This window comes from Monomorium pharaonis, chromosome 4 (assembly GCF_013373865.1).
Source record: "Monomorium pharaonis isolate MP-MQ-018 chromosome 4, ASM1337386v2, whole genome shotgun sequence".
Taxonomy (NCBI): Eukaryota; Metazoa; Arthropoda; class Insecta; order Hymenoptera; family Formicidae; genus Monomorium; species Monomorium pharaonis.
Window position 1 is genome coordinate 26953162 of NC_050470.1, and position 17907 is coordinate 26971068.

General features: G+C 33.2%; 1 protein-coding gene across 3 annotated transcripts in view; it reads right to left on the bottom strand.

Moving 5' to 3' along the window:
• Positions 1 to 13146, bottom strand: part of LOC105833961 — a 125995-nt gene extending 112849 nt beyond the window's left edge. Inside the window, exons 1-2 of one of the 3 annotated variants that reach the window (XM_012676103.3) lie at positions 12159 to 12255; positions 11733 to 11781 (exon numbers count right to left, since the gene is read on the bottom strand). Coding sequence is in view for 1 of the 3 variants with exons in the window: in XM_028189403.2 (XP_028045204.2) it covers positions 11733 to 11831 (99 nt within the window). In the remaining 2 variants the exon portion in view is untranslated. Of the gene's footprint in view, positions 1 to 1097; positions 1308 to 11732 lie in introns of those variants that run through there. The other 2 variants (XM_028189403.2, XM_012676102.3) reach the window with 2 other exon arrangements.
• Positions 13147 to 17907: the final 4761 nt, after the last annotated feature.

Genomic DNA, 17907 nt, shown 5'->3' on the forward strand with positions numbered 1-17907 from the left:
ATATTTTTTGTAAATTTATTAAAAACTATCTGCATAACGAAATATTAAATATAGATTATTATTTTAGTAAGAAATTTAGTATATACTGACGAGAGTCAATATATATAGGCAAACTTGTGTCATCTCAAGATTGACAGAAACGTGCCACCTATGCTAGCTTAATTAGACGAATCGATATCCAACGGATGGGGCCTTAATAAACTCAATTAACTGACACGACTGTGTTTAACAAAAATTACATCGCTCCAATTTCGTTGATTGTGCCTGATCGTTATTTTAACAATTAAAACATAACAAGTTCTTAATGAAGCGACAATTACTCTCTATCGTGCAGTCTAAACTATTTCCCGATAAATTTGTCCGTTTCAAGTGCAGTCTCGTTGGCGCTTAGTAATTTATCGGACAAGCTTCCTGATTGTCAAATTTAACAAGCAAATAATGAATCACAGTTTATACTTAATTCCTCTCTCGACGACAGGGAAATCCATTCGCCAATAAATGCCTCTATTTCATTGTCGAGCCTCGGCATCGATTCGCTCATGACATTCATGAACTTTGAAACACTACGCTCCCAAAATTCAATGCGATTTCACGAGATAAATATCCGAATATCGATGAATATGATACGACTCTTTCACGCGCTTAAAAGACAATCCTATAAAATATTTTTTTGTATAAAGCCAGAATGATTTTCCTACGTTATACCATTCAACGGCATGTTAACGCAAAATTCGCTTTTCAAACTAATTGGTGTAATTGCACAAAGAAACTCAATTAATTTTAATAACAAATGATATGTAAATATATGTGGGTATACCCTTCAGAGTGTGAAGTACCCTTTGCACGAAAATTTCTGTTTACCTTCCCTTCCATTGAATTATCCCCAGCGAACCGCGTATTGTGCGCGTCTCGCTGCCAAGAATTTCTCAATACGCTGTGCCATTCGGCAGCTTAATTAACCGAAGGGCCTTCAATCAACCGTATGAGAATCGAGCGTTTGACCAAACTTTTGACCACTGAACGCGAACCGGGTCTCGAAAGAACGGCAAGTACCTCGACTTATCCCTTTTGGGCTTTCCGGCTGGATGCCTACTCACCCTTTGTCGATCACCCTCACCGAGGGTTGCACTGGCTGTGACGTCGGCGGGAAACGTCGCACAGATCGCGGGCGTCAGCTGAGGCTGGCGAAGTGTGACGTGCCTTGCACCACCCGGTGGCTCACAGCTGCGAGATAACTTTTCACCACCCCGGGCACAACCGTCCTCACCATTCGAGGGTGCGCGGCCGACTGAGGTCCGACCGTCGTGGTGGGTGTAGCTGTGCGGTGGCAGCTGGCTCCCTCTCACCCTCTCGCCACCCTACGCGAGAAAGCGCACGCTCTCTTTTATCTACCAAGCCTTCTCTTTCTCTATTTCTCTATATCTCTTTGTCTTTCTCTCTCTTTCTCCTTCTCTTTCTCGTTCAGTCGCGAATTCTCTCCCGTAACTTCTCGGGAGCTCTTCGTCCTCCTCGCGCTTATCGCTTGAAGCGCGTTCTCCGTTCATCCGACTCGCTTTCCTACCTCCCTTATTTTCCATCCCATATTCCTCCTCGCGCTCCTCCCGACTGTCCTCGTCGCTCCGACTCCCTCTTCTCCTCCCGTTACCGCGCGTTCCTCTCTTTTGCATTCCAGACTAATGTATCCTTTCTCTGATGTGTAGATAGTCCTATCTTCTTCCATTACCTTCTGCTTCAGTAACAAAAGCGTATCTTCTGTTCTCTCGCTCCACCGTGTCTCAATCATCTCATTCACCCTGCTTTGTGCGCGCGCGCGCAACTCTGGAACGCTCTCGTCTCCTCTCTCTTCAATCGGTGTTATTTTGCTCTCTACCACCCAGATCTCCCTTCGATCTACTCACTCCCTACCGCGTTTATCTCGTCTCTCTGTCGTACACACGCACTCTGTCTTGGAAAATTTCGCACTCTCTGGCAACCCCACAGCAAGAAACGGACGCTGGACCCGATTCGCCGACCGAGTTCACCCGACTGGGGCGAAAGGGAGAGGGAGTTGGATTCGAACGAGTGTGTGGTGGTGGCCTGGTCAGCGGAAACGACAAAGACAAACGACGACAGCACGATCGGTGAGGCGAGACGAGCGAGAGAGAAAAACGAATAGTGTGTCCGAGCGTCGATCGTCGTAGATGGGAAGGGGCCCCGATTTATTGAATCCAGGGGACCTATCGTGAAACTACTTGCAATTCCGATCGAAAACGCGAGTTTCCGACAGCAATATTGTACGTGTTTTGCAACCGTAAATCTATTTCAAAATCGGTTTATATCAGTCGCACAATAGTAGTAAAAGAGAGAAAAAAGACAAAATCAAGTATTGGAATTGACTTCAAAAATATAATATGCAAAAAAACAGCTTACAATAATTCTAATTACAAATTTTTATTTTATGTGTATTAATTTTTATTTTTCTAAAATTAAATAAAATGATATATATAATATATTACTTAAAAATAATTTTTTTTAAATAAAAAAATTGCCATAAAATATAATATATAAATAAAATATAATATATAATACTTATATAAATATTACCATAAATCAGTATATAAAATCTGCCATAAATATAATATTTAAAATAAAAAACACATATACGCATAGCGTCCAATAAGTTTAAATAAATTAGTCTTTACATCAAATACAACACACGAACTACAATTAGCTCTCTCGATAAAAAAAAGTCGATCACACATTCGATCACACATCTGTCCATCGCTGACTACTACGTTACTCGAACGGAAAATCGAATTACTTAGAGAAAGACGCCCGATACATTACGGTCTTTTAATGCGAACTGTCCCTCGCAAAAGGTTCTGCTTTAGTGCCATGTTGGCAAGATCCAACGATACGTATAGTAGAGCAGAGATTTCCGGAAGATTCATATCGTCCGGCGTGTAACGAAATTTATCGCATCATTCGTTTTCGAAATAGAACGAATGTGCGCGACGCAAAACAAATACCGAAAGCTCGTTAATCTCGAAATCGAATAATCCCGAAAGCTTTTCCTCGTTTTAGCGAAAATTAAAAAATTATAGTTCTTTGCAAACAATCACATTTGGCATATATTCATTTCCATACTTTAACATTTAAAATTATTACAACATTCGATATATGTATGATGACGTCATCCAGGAGAGAGTTGCTAAATGTGTAGCTACTCATCTCGTTTATTGTCAATATTTTATTTTTGCTTATTATAAGCAACAGTGACGAAAATATGAAATAAATTAAAAACGAGTAATATATAGACAAAAATTTAACAAACTTTGTCTTGTTTTGTGTGCTAATAATAACACTTTTAGAAATTAGATGTAATAATTAATATTTAGTTTTTGGTCAATTTATTTAGCCGACAATAATGTAATTATGCAAATTTATACTGAATTTTCGTATTTTTATAAAAGAAGATTTATTATGGAATATTTTACATTTATAAATATACATATTTACAAATATTTTTATAAAATCTATTAAGATTTTCCTAAATTGTATTACGCACAAATTTTATTTCAATAAATAATATTTACAAAATAAAGTTGCAGTAATAGATGCCTAAAACATCAAGCTACAACGTTCTTTTGCTTATAAATTAGTATAAAAAAATAGAATACACGAACAAAAGACTTTGATAATATCAATTTTTGGTGAACTAACTTTGTTTAAATATTTAGTTAATATAAGCAAATATTTAGTAATATTTTAACACTAATAGTAATCAAATATACTAACAATAACCAAATAATTACTAAATATTACTAAATACACACACACACACACACACACACACACACATTTTGTTACATTAACAGAACATTTAATTAAAATTATTTCATCAAACTTAGTGACTATCTAATAGGCTTGATTACCTGAATCTTTACTGTAAAATGTAACTTATGTGATACGCATTCGGCAACTTTTTCCTATCTTTGTGTATTCCATCTTGTTTTCTTGCAGCTACGTATCACACAAAATTAACCGCAGCCCGACAATTCGCATTCTCGCACCTCACATTGCATTTTCATGTCGCCTGCAACACCAGTCCATATGCGAAATGCTGGAATTGACAATTTCTCATCAGACTAACTTTAAACAGTTTGTGTGAGAACACAAAACCGTGAGTTCTGACGATGTCGCGCCCAGTACGAAACATTTAAGCAGACAGCTTTCAATTTGCCACGAAATAATTTACACTTTCCAGTACAACGATTCCGCTGGGAAATTTATTGTGAATATGCATGCAGTACTTATGAATATGAATATGAGAAAATTATTATGCCAACGACAGCGCGCGACGCAGCAAGTTCGCATGCAGAGAAGCTCTCCTTTTTCCATCTCTCTCTTCCTCTTGTTTTTCTTTTCTTTTTTCTCCTCTATTCTCTCTCTCTCTCTCTCTCTCTCTCTCTCTCTCTCTCTCTCTCTCTCTCTCTCTCTCTCTCTCTCTCTCTCTCTCTCTCTCTCTCTCTCTCTCTCTCTCTCTCTCTCTCTTATTCTCTCTCAACTCGTTCATCTTCCAAATTCTCAAGAAAATGAGATTTTACGTGAATAAATGAAAAAGTTATTGCATTGCCTAATAGATGATAGAAATCAAATTTGCGCAAGTAAATAAGCTGCATCTGAGAATTGCGATATGTGACAACGCAACAAATTACATTTTAGTATTTAGTTCATAGAACACTTCTGTAATATTTCCTGAGTAAGTCACGGCAACCACATTACTCGTGATTTAGCGCAATGGTCAGGAAACGTCTGTGCGCAACACGTGCCGCAATGTGCACGCATTAAAGTAAACTTTGAGCTATTTATTCAGAAGTAGAAACATGTAAACTGCAAATCAACTTGCATGACATATAAATAATCTAACGTTACAAAGTAAAACTTATACTACTCCGAGTGAATAAATCATAAAATATACGCATATTAAGATAATAAAAAAGTTTTGTATAATTTAAAAAATATTAATATGTCATTTCTTGCAATATTAACTTGCATCTTTATTTTTGTCTTTATCTTTATTATTATCCTTTAACACAAATTTAAGTAATATATCTTTATTTAAATTAATCCACTCAATCGAAAATTTAGTCATCTCTATATTTTACCTGAAAATCATATTGGCTTAATAGAATTATTGAAGTAGCTCATGCCCTAATTTTTATTATATATATTATTTTAATAACATTTTTATTATTAACATTTATTATTTCTGCTTTTATATTATTTACTTATACTTGTATATTGCTCTATAAATTTAAAGCATGTCGTAAATATTTTGAAATATATATAACAGAAAGACAACAGAATAGTAATGAATAACAAGCATGATTGACGAGCTCTATTTTATCTTATATAGCTACAAGTGCATTCTCGCGTACACAATAAATCTCTTGTCAAATAATGACAAATAATTCCAAGATTAAATATTAGTTTGTCCTATCATTCTTATTTATTTTAAAGCACAAGATCTATAAAATGTTACATATATTTATCTGTATTATTTTTTACATATTATAACTTTACGCTTGTATATAGATTCAATTTAAATATTTTAAATATAATTAAAATTTTGTAACAATAGTTTAAAATGTATTTTAATCGTATTTAATCGTTTTATATTTAATTAATTATAAAATGATTAATTTCGATCGCACGCAAATACGATCAAAGCTATGTCGCTGTCCGATACTATATATTATTTTTAAAATCAAAACTAATTGAAACACAATGGAATCGTTTATAAGACACTAAGAACGGACTCTCCGAACGAATTATCAATTCGCAACAAAGATGTTAATTTATAATTTTTAAATTCTATCCATTAGATACTTATACTTCAAATAAATTTATAAATAAATACAAAATAGACATCTATTTCAATAAATATCTATCTTATTAATTTTAAAAGTTTTCAATGACGCAAGTAATTATGCAAGCTGGTAATCATTAAATGTATGGAACGGTATCTTCTGGTACTCTTGTCATTATAGTTGTATAATAATGCGAGACACATGGATACATAGAATGACGTACACAGTTTCATGTCCGTTTGAGTCTCATCACACAAATGACAACACGGCAACTTTTGTGTAAAATAGGATGTGCTAGGCTTTAGATCCGACTTGATGCACACTTTTCGTCATACATAAACTTAGAATTTACGGATATAACTCGAAGTTTTATTTCTTTTTGTGCCATATAAGTAGTACACCTGAGACCATTATGTTACTATTGTTGATGCTGTGAGATTCAAGCGAAGAGGTAGTATCGTGAGCTGCTTCATACATCATCGTTATTATTTCTGAACGCGTGATTGTGACTAATGCCTCAAGAAAATATGATTATGCTTTGCAAACAGTTAATTATTGCCAGCTATCGTCGCTTAATTACTCCATTCTCATTATTAATCTATAAGCGTATCGGGACGACAGCTGCTTATTCAAGCAGATATATTGCACAATTTATTCATTCGCGGCAAATTGAAACGACAGGAGACGGGATTTTTTATTTATTATGTTCTGATGCTCATGAGCGATATTTTTTTAATACGTACGATTCAAATATATCTTCCATCCCAGTTTAATATTTGTCAATATTTAATTTGCTTATTATTATTTCCAAATTAAAAGAACAAAATAATACAGGAATCAGATCCATCAATTAATTCAAGTAATAATTAATACATAGAGTATGTAATAATACACGATTCACCAAATTACGTAATTAACCTAATAGAAAATTGCATACCTAATAACCTATCGCGTAATTATAATTAATTACATTTTCGTTAATAAATATTACGCGAATAATTTAAACAGAAAATCCGATAAAAAAGCTTTGAAAAATTAAATGTTAGCAATCGAAATCCTTGACATTCAATCAGACGTTTAGCTTTTCTTTATAAATTGATCTCGTAAAATCCGGCAGAAGTGAAACAGATGAAATTCTCACTTTCCGTCTTTGTTCTTCGGCAACTCATTGGCATACCACTCAGCAAACAGACTTTAATTTGATGATATTCAACCAATAATCCTCTAACGATGCATAGCTACTTTTTATAACTGTTTGCCTCAAGTCTTAGGAAACGAGTAATTATAAGTGATCATGTAATCGCGATTATTCATTCAAGAGTTATGAAATTTATATAAACTCGATTAAAAACCCTCAATGTTCGTTGAATCAAATTAGGTTCAAATTGGTCTAGACTAATGATTATTGTAAACAATTTATTTTATTAATTTATTCCATCCGCGTTAATAAAGCAAATTTTTATACAAGAGATTTTTATTTTAGTATTGTATATCATTTTTGCAATAGCAACTACAATCGCGATTTTACGAATGACCTATAAAATACTCACAATGATAAGATATGATAGTACAAAATATTGGTTTCCGGATAAACATTGCGGGAAAACAAGAATGGCGCCGCAACGTCGCATGTTTGTGGCGCCAAGCGTTCTTTATGTGAGCAACATTAACAATCATTCTATTTCTATCAACAAATAAACCGTTAGATATATAGGAAATTCAATTGTATCATAATTTTAAACATTTTCATTTTTTTATTTAATAATTTAATAGCTTTTTGTTCAATATTTTTATTAAATACTAACAAATATTAGGAAAAAACATTTTAAATATTTATATTTAATGTAATTAACTTGAATATAATTAATATAAATTAAATAAGCATAACCGCTTTGATTGAATATAGTTTTCTTTACGTGTGTGAAGTTAGCATCTCAAAGTTTAGCATCAATAAAAATACTGCAGAATTACTTGCATCCAGCATAGTTCTACAGTTCTTAATAGGTTTCAACAATAGTTCCGTTGAATTACGTATTTTAATTAAATTTTTATAAATGAGATGCTAACTTCCAAAATCCCATAATAGCATCTCACCGTATTTCGAATATACGACCACAGAGAAGACTAAATCTATAGAGTTCTATCGTTTAAAGACGTCCTGTCAATAGTTCTGATAATTAAATTAATTTAAAAAAATTTTTTGTTACAAAACACGTACATATGCGTATACGTCTGCGCACGTGGATTTGGTGTAACTGGCATCTCAGATAGACAAAATTATTAATTTAAAAAATTTAGAAAGTATTTTTTCAACAACTATCTTGATGGAAAACTTGTATTTATAGGTCTAGACATGAGATGCTGGTCGAATATCGACAGTTCTATTTATTTTAACGCAGTTCTCATATAGTTCCGGACGATATTTTATTTTGCAATGCATTTTGAATAATTTATATTTCTTTAATCTCGATGCAATTTAATAAATTAAATAAAAATGTTTTGCTTTTCTTTTATTTAACAATATAATGTAAAACATTCAAGATTTTATGAGCGAAGTTTAATCTTTATCTTTTTGAAAAGATGCATGATAACAAGAAGTGATAGTGATTAAACTGTCACATAAAATAATCAAATGGAGTAAACGTCACAACGAAACAAACGCTCATCTTTTAACCTGCGTGCACTCAGAAATAGTTCAAGCTCACTCGTCACTGTAGCATGTCAGCGCCCTCATAATTTATTCATCTCTTTGCCCTCTTTCTCTGATCTGTCCTATGACGTCACGGTGACCCTTAAAGCTCACCCAGCTTTCGCGACTGCGTTGCAGCAAGCGGTCGACACGGTCCAACTTTTTCCTAGCAAACAAACGACACGGAAGAGAATTTAATATGAGCTGACAGCAGATCTTCGTTCGTTTCGCGAATACTATGAATTCGTAAAAAGAATCGGACGTGTTTGCACTCGCAGAATAATGCATTGTCGCCGCATGCTCGGTGCTCTTTTAAAAATCCCGTGGTAAACAACATGCATAGATAAGTGTACGAAATACATGCATTCTATACACAAGTTAGATTACAGTTTCAAAATTTAAATAGATATTTGACATCTTTCATATCAAAAATCAATTTTAATCTCCTTATCTTTAAAACTTATCTTTAAAACATTTTTTAAAATATAAAATAAAATTACTCTATTTATTAACATTATAAATTTGTAATTAATTGTTAATATTTTTACATGTTGTTACATTTGTAATATTAATACATCTAATTAAGGACTATTATTTATTATATCTGTATCAAAAATTAATTATAACAGAAATGCATAATTCAATCCGATAAATGTTATAATTTTATCAAAATACAACACATGGAATTAAAATATTGTAAAAAATAACAATTGGATAAATAAATGAAAAATAAAAAAGTAAAGAGAAACAGACGTTATTGTGTTTCATAACTCGTCAGTCGTACGAGCGCTTAAAAATTGGATAAAATTTCGTTCACATCCATATTTGTTTTAATCGAGTTTTCGATATAGAAGAGCCCGTTAATTTGCGCTCTAATTATATTTACCAAATCAATTTCCCTCTCCACCCGCGCGGCTTTGCTATATGCCGACAGTCGTCGTTATGATATTAAGCCGAATATGTGCTGAGCATACCAATCAACGCTCGGCAGAGCTCGTTCATCTGGCGACATTAATTCGTCTGCAATTAGAGCGAAATGTCGGCAACGATATGGTAACGGGACATATCGGTTTTAACCTATATTTGACGACAAAGGCAAAAAGTTGGACAATGAAACGTAATATGGAATCTAGATTGATAATACATTTTATTGCGTTTTCTGTTGCACTAAAACTCACAAGGCAATTCTGTAGACTGTAAATGCATAGAGAAAGAATCGTGACATTTATGTAAAGATTGGTATTAATTTTGACATTGCCACAACTGCATACATTTGACTGTAAAATTTATATTTTTTTAATTAAATACCTATTATATTTAATAATTTTCAAAATTATCTATTAGTAATTACAATTTATTTTTGTAATATATAATATGCCTTAATTATTTGGTTAACAAACTCTTTAATCATAATATTAAAAAGCAATTAGAAGAAAGTGCGTGACATTAATCTCGTAAGAGAAAAATTACTGTAATTAGTATAAGAATGAATTAGGTCAATGAAGATTAATGACACATTAGTTTTTAAAAAATAATTATTATAAGACGATGTGTTAAAAATTAACTATTATAAATTTATCATTATATTAATAACAATCTGTTCTATTCTGAAAAGCAATTAAATATATAATACATTATTATTAACATTAATTGTTTTAAAGCCTTTCTTTTTTATTTTTTTACATTTCTACAGATTTATTTTTGTTATTTATATCAAAGCCGCGCATTTTTATACTTAATATCTTAGGGATTTTATTTTTTTTAATAAATTATAATATACATTTTATTGAATAAAATTTATACTTAGAAAATTTTTAAACAAAAATATTAAAAAGCATTTGGAGATTTACCGATAAATTACTGAAAAATAAGAAAAATAATAAAGAAAATAAAAAGGAACAAATCGTACAGACGAATTTTCTCATCGAAACAAGACGATCGACTCGTTATCACTTTCTTCACTTTTGCACGGTGATTTATCCGCGAACACATCGAAGCGAATTTTCACCGACGCGACGCGTCGCATCTCGACCGGAAATGGAAGAAATCGGCGGGCCACCACCTTGTAATTTCCGGGGGAGCGAGATGACCGAATAAAGAGAAAGAGAAAGAAGAATAGAAACACCGAGAACAAATTCGTGATTGTTTCGCCATTGGCACGTTGTGACGATAGATCTTTCTGCTTTTGGTAGCACGAACGTGATGTTGTATTTCCAATAAAAAGAACATTCGGCAGCGCCAAAGGTTTTTTCTCGTTATTATTCTTTTTATCATATATTCCACATTTTATTAACACAGCATTATTATAACGACAATGTAGCTATCGGCAGCTATTAGTAGCTTGACAAAAATGTATTTTCAAGGCATGAACAATTTTATCTTTTTTGCATCCAGTGCCCGATATAATAGACATACTTTTTCTTCCCTTGTAATTATAAGTACAGTTTCAAAGTTACTCAATGCCTGCATCGAGCTCAAACGATAGAAAATTGCCGCAAAATTTTACAGAACTATCCTTTCAATGGCTAAATTATACATAACTGTCCACAAATTATCTTTTCGACTTTGTAAATATCGCAGAAACTTACAATTTGCTCTAAATGTTCGACAGCATAGTATTCTGCGGTCATTATCGCGTTCTGCTTTCTACTGTCGGCATGCCGGTGACAGGCCAATCCTAATTAAATTTTCGCGCAGGCCTTTCATAGGAATACATTCGGCCTGTGCTTCTACATGTTCTAGGTATCCCACTACGTCGCGCAGAGCTAATTAGCCGTCGTGTGACATCGCCTTTGATCTCGGTAAATTAATAATGGCACGGCGCTGCCTCGACAGGGAATTCAATTCGGTCCCCGCTACTGGTGCTTTCTCTTTCCTTTAGAAATCCCAAGTGCTTTGGTTCTATTCGCACTGTCTGATTATCAGTGAGTCTGATTATGAGTAATTAAATATAATCAAAAAATATTTGAAAAATTAAAATATTAAGTATTGATTAATCTACTGAGTTTAATATAAACTTATAACATAGAAAGAAAATTTTAGACGAAACAAGTAATTTAAACATTTATTTTAATTTTGTATTAATAATAAATATCTATTGTTTTAGATAATCCGTACATTCCTCTTGAACAAAAAAGATTTTTAAGTTAATGAAATATAACCCCAAATTTAAAAGTTTATTCATCACTCACCGACCGACGCGCAGCGGCAGAGATATTTAGCAACGTCGCTACGATGATTCTGTAACAAACAAATGCAAAGTCCAAATTAAAGCACGACAGAAAGAACATTTAATATTGAAAAAAAATACACGGTTTACAACTCTGTACTTGTGTTTATTAAGTAATTCATTATAAGTAATTCAAAATTAAATTCAAATTAAAACAGAGCTCGCAACTATTAATATCAGATGAGAGATAATTGTTACGGGTTAAACTTTTTATTTTTTCAATTATTTATGTAATCATCGTATAATCAATATTTTTCGAAAGAAAAGAAGGTTATAAAATTAAAATTGTGTAAAACTTTACGTGACATTATCTTCTTTATAATTTATCAAGGAAAAACTAGAATAGAAAGAAAACTATTAATTCTATGCAAATAATAATCATACTCACCCTAAGGTTGCTCTGCCGGGGCCCGATGCCCTTCCTGGACCTCCTCCTCCTCTCAGAACAGGCTGTCCTTTCTTGTCACGAGACACTCGCGAAAAACACACGCGAAAAACACTCGCGATTTTTTAAATTACAATCGCGCGAGGACTAATTAATTGTCAGAAAGACTTTTGCGCGACATCCCAATGCGTTACCCCACGTTTATAACTCCCACGTACTGTTGAGACCTCGAAAGTGCCACCCCCGGTGTCTCTCTCGAACTAAGAAATCATTCTAATGGGAGTTGTGCGAAAAGTCCTTTTAGTCCATTTACTTGAACGGCACTCCCGAAGCAAACGCGCGACACGACGAGCCGGCTACGGTTCGTTTTCAATTCAATCGGTCGGCACTCCCGAACCACGTTAACGCGGCGCGACGAACCACAATTTTACGATCGACGACGTAATAGGTGCAATGGGTACAGTTAGCTTCCCCCATAGGCATTCAAGCCCTCGGGGTACTGAGCCCTCCCACCACGACAAGGTCGTACCCGTGGGAGGGAAGATTTCTTTTGAACATCTATGCCAATTTTAATTCGCTTATAAAAGAAAAAAATGTCGAGCATACATCAGGCTATCACTGTGAACCAAAGGGATATGGATACTCGAGCAAGTTTTTTTTATCAAAATATTTTATGTGTAATATGCATAGGTATTATAGTCATGGCCATAGATAATGTAGAAATAAGTAAACGCCAAGTAACCCATTTTACATTTTATATATTGTCTGATAAGTGAACTTTATTGTTTTCTTTATCTCATAGAGCTTTGTTGCAATCTTATATCTTAAATATCACAATAAGCGGAATTAGTTCATACCATTAATATTTGTAACAACGATCCATTATATCACACCGATAATTGTATAGATATAATATCTATACAAATTTAACAGCTGTCAAAATTCAGTCGCAATGACAGCTACTCTTGCAACACTCTTGCAAAGTAAGCGCAGCGAGAGAACTTCGAGAAATGCGAGCAATCACTTTACATGCCTTTTTTTAGATAGGAGATATATTTGATATTTACAAAAAATCTTATTCATTTATCTACATAATCTCTTTATTAATTAATAATTAATTAAATTCAAACATTACAACATGGCAGTTTTTTATTCCATTATTGTACTCATTTTTCTTGCTAAGCTTTCAATTGTTCTTTTTAGATGATTTTATATTTTTTATTATTTCAGTATTGTTAACCAATTTTATTAATCAATACTAAAAAATAAAAATTATGTCACAAACAGGCAAATTAATGTGTCATACACTGCTCAAAAAAAGAATAACCATTTACCTTTATATTGGGCCTGCACATGTGAACAAATTACACCAATAAACGTATTGAATTTTAGCGTTTTCTCTTTTTCCTATCATATCGCCTTTCTGGTCGCTTTTATTATGTCCTCGCACGTATAACAGTAAGCGTGTCATTGTTATCTTCGATTGAGATAGCTACACTTTATATGTCGTCCGTGACAGACGATTCTGTAACGCGAGACAAGAACTGATGAAACCATGATAAAGTGGACGCACGAAACATCAGTACGTGATATCAAAGATATAAACCGGGAATATTCCCGTCTTGCAATTTTTCTTGCACCCGTGATTCTTCTGAAATTGTATCAGATAAAGATTGCTTGAATCTACCCTTTGTCTAAAAAAGGAATTATTCTTACGTACGTTGATAAATCGATATATGTCAATTTAAATCTGAATTTATATATCTCTCTAAATAACTAAAACAAAAAAGAACAATATATTATAAATATAAAATAATAAATAATAAGTAAATCTAAAAAGTATTTATTGTAATAAGAAAGCATTTATTATATTCTTATTTTTGTGATTCTCTGAGAAAAAGAAGATTATTAAAAGTGTTTTATATCTAACTAGTTGAAATGTATTACATCGATTAAACTCAAAATTATTTCTGAAAATTGTTGGTTACATTAACTTTTATAAATGTGTTACATCATGAGCACCGTCCTAAATAAATAAATTTGACGGGATTAGTACAGAAACGTTATTCCAGTTATGCGTCCGCTCTTTAAATACCGGAATATCACGAGCGACGTGAGACTTGTAGGTACAAAATTTCGAAAGGAAATTACAGCGATAATGGGCGATTTCATGGCAACCTGATAAAACTTGTAAGTGCACTTTCATTATTCACGGAATCAAATAAGTAGATTGCCTCTAAAGCTTCTCAGCTTGACACCGTAAATACCAGAGAAATCCGATTAAAAAACGTATTTTCTATTTTTTATTGTTAATAATAGAAATGTTTAGTATAAAAACTCTTAGATCAAGAAATATGTTACTAAGAAAGCAAAAATATTAACTATAATTAGATAGTTCAGTAAAATAAGATAAATACATTTTTAATAAACAAATTTACTAAATAAATGTTTAGTTTAAAATTTACAAAATAATAAATCTATTACTATATAAATATTACTAAATTGAATTAAAAGAATCTGTTTATTAAGAATTATATAAAAATATCTAAATAGATAACGTTTACTGCTATACAATTGATGAATAAAGAATAATTATTGACGTTAACTAATGCATTGTTAGCAAATACGTGCAAATTTTATTTACCAACGGTATGAATTTTCTCTCTTATCAAAAGATAAAAGTTCATGATATGAACATTGCTATTAGCATAAATATTGTAAGCTTTCGGAAAAAGATACGTGCTTATCACGTGTCTTTGGATCTCGTCGATGCAATAAACTATAGTGCATCTCACACCTTGAGCGTGAAGATGAAGAAGCTTTGCAAAATAAACCTTGATAATAACATCAAATTTAAATGTCTAAACGAATTTTGTTTTTTCCAGAAGATACAAAAGACAATAAAGGAGAATATAATTTTTCTAAAAATTTTATTGTTTTTAAATTAAAGTGGAGGAATTATAATTATCAAAATCTAGAAATAACATTCTAAATAGAATTACGAGATAAGAAAAGGATTATCTTTCGATTTTAGAAAATAACGAATAAATTATTTGAAATGTAGAAAGCAAAAGATCCATTGAAGAAGTAGGTTTCAAAGAAATTTTTTATGTTTTCTGAAATCCAATCAAAGATATGTAATAAGTTATAATTATATAAATGTAAAAAATTATTTGAAGACACAACCTTTTGTCGAAAAAAGAACAATTTTCTTTGCAAATTTATAAATTCTCAGACAAGAGAAATTTCCGAGAACCTCCTTGGCCTTTGTTTTGGCCTCTGCCCGACGACCAAATTTTATACCAGTTTTGCACCGACGACGACGTCACACGCAAAATAAGATCGTTCATCGTCGGTAAAGGTTGACGCAGCGCTCACATACACTACACGAGAGAAAAGAGGAAAGAAAAGAAGAGAGAAATATAGGGCAAAAAATGGTTTCCACGTTGCTCCGCCGCCCATACCCCTCCCTATTTTTCATCGTCCGACCTCGGTGATGCTTTCCCGACCGTTCTTTCATTTACGCGAGCGAAACAAGAGGCAAGAGCTGAAAGCTTTTTGAATTCGATCCTTCTCCATCCGGGTTTCGTAACGTCCTAGTCTCCCTTTCTCTTCCTCACTTTCCTATTTCCTTTCGTCAGTATCCTCACGTTTCCTCTTTCGCATTAATATACTGACGACTGGATTAAGCACGTCTACGGTTTATCTCCTTCTTGCAATACGTTTAGGCACCTCCGCACATGCTCGACCTGCGCACGGGATAGGATGAAAAGCTCATTTACCGAGGAGCTTTATCCCCTTTCCGCTACGCGTCAACTCTCAAATCCGAGAGAGCGACTCGACGATGTCGACGAAATATATTCATCTATGGTCCACGCGATAGAAACGCGCAGCAAAGGAATTATCCGCGAAAGTCACGCGGCACTTGCACGACTTCTCGCGGAGATTCGACTTTCAAATGCGAAAAATCGAATCCGATTTGAATCCGTCGTCAGGAGATTCTTCACGCGCTGTCGCTATTGTTCACGTAAAAATAAAAAACGCATAATATCAAGCACTATGAATGGAGGAGGACCCGGAGAATCGCGCGGAATGCGCGTCGGTAATCGGGGAAAAATTCATGAAAATTTAGGAAACGGAAACTCATTTTGAAAGCAAAAACGGAGGTGTCACGGTATTCAAGAGAATAACTGCAGATCGAATAGGAGGCGAAACTAGGTCGTCCAGAAAGTGTAATGAGACATGAAGGAATGAAACACACCCAAGCCGATTTTATTCGAAACATCCTTTTTATGTAGGCGTCTCGCTATTTCAACGATATTCGCTCAGCCACCCGAGAACGCTTCTTCTTGTTAGTTAGGCGCTACGCGAAAAACTGCAATTAAATCCAGTGAGTCGCCACTTTACGTCGCCAATTTATTTCCATTGTCCACGTACTTTTGTGCTCGTTAAATTATACTGTTGTTTCAACAGTATAGTTTCTTTTTACTGTTTAAAGACTTTATGTTTTACTCTGCTTTAACTAATTTTGTTCAGCGATATATACGGCGATAATTATTTTATTACAATTAGAACATCGCGATGATCAAAGACTACAAAACGACAAATAAATACAGACTGCGCGAACATCGATAAAGATAGAAATAGCCAGTTAAATAATTCTCGGATAACGAAACCGGTATACGTGCTCCTAGAAATTTCTCGTGTAAAATATAAAAGAACAATGTTGCTCGTCTATCATCTGTCGAAGGTCACCGTTTGCATTAAACTATATCTTGTGCATTTTTGCAAGACATGACCTCACCTACATTTTTCTATTCGCCATTTTTCCTAACAACAGCATTATCACCTATTTTATTAAGAATGAAGAAATAATCATTTTCTTAATTACATTCGTGATTTTCTTTATTACCTAAAATGTGAAAAAAGTATAATCAATAATCATACTTTTACAGCATATCTCGCGACATAATCATACGAATATATAAATAAAAAAAGCAGAATCACGAAACATAGTAATATACAGTAAGAAACGAGAGCATCGATTTCGCATCAAAGTCCGAACGTCCGTAGAAATTCCATTAAATGTCCGTTTTATCCCTCACATTTATGACACTTTTATCATATTCAGTTATGAATTATTGAAATAGCAATATACAGTAGTAATGTAATATTCAGATAAAAACAACTAAAAAAGGTAAAATATTTTTTCTATATTAATCTTAGATTTTGAGAAGAAAATTTAATAAAAACTAAACATACACATGTCAGTGTTCAAAGCTTAAAGTTATTTACATATTTGAAATTTGGTTAAGTGTAAAACATATTGTTGAAAGTTAAGATATTGCATTAGGGAACGATATAAGCAATAATCAATTCTAAATTTATTAAAAAGTTAAAGATAATCTGTGAGGCAATATAAAAATATACAATCGTGAACATGTCGAAAAATGGTAATTTCTGCGCAATTATATAAACGTAGCATGATTAGAAAATAAGACGTGCGCGTTACAGAAGTTAATTTATGAAAAGCTCTTCGCCATGGAATAATAAAAGAAGTAACCTTAAAGGGAAAGAAGCATCCATGCTTTATTTTCTTTGGAGTGCTTCGGTTCTAAAGCACAACGACTTGGAAGAGATAAAAATTGGTTTACCTTTTTATATCAGCAAAGATACAACTGCATTCGCACTTTTTTATCCTGGTGCATTATCCCTGTCATAATACGGTGTTCTTCGAGACACAAGTAGTGAT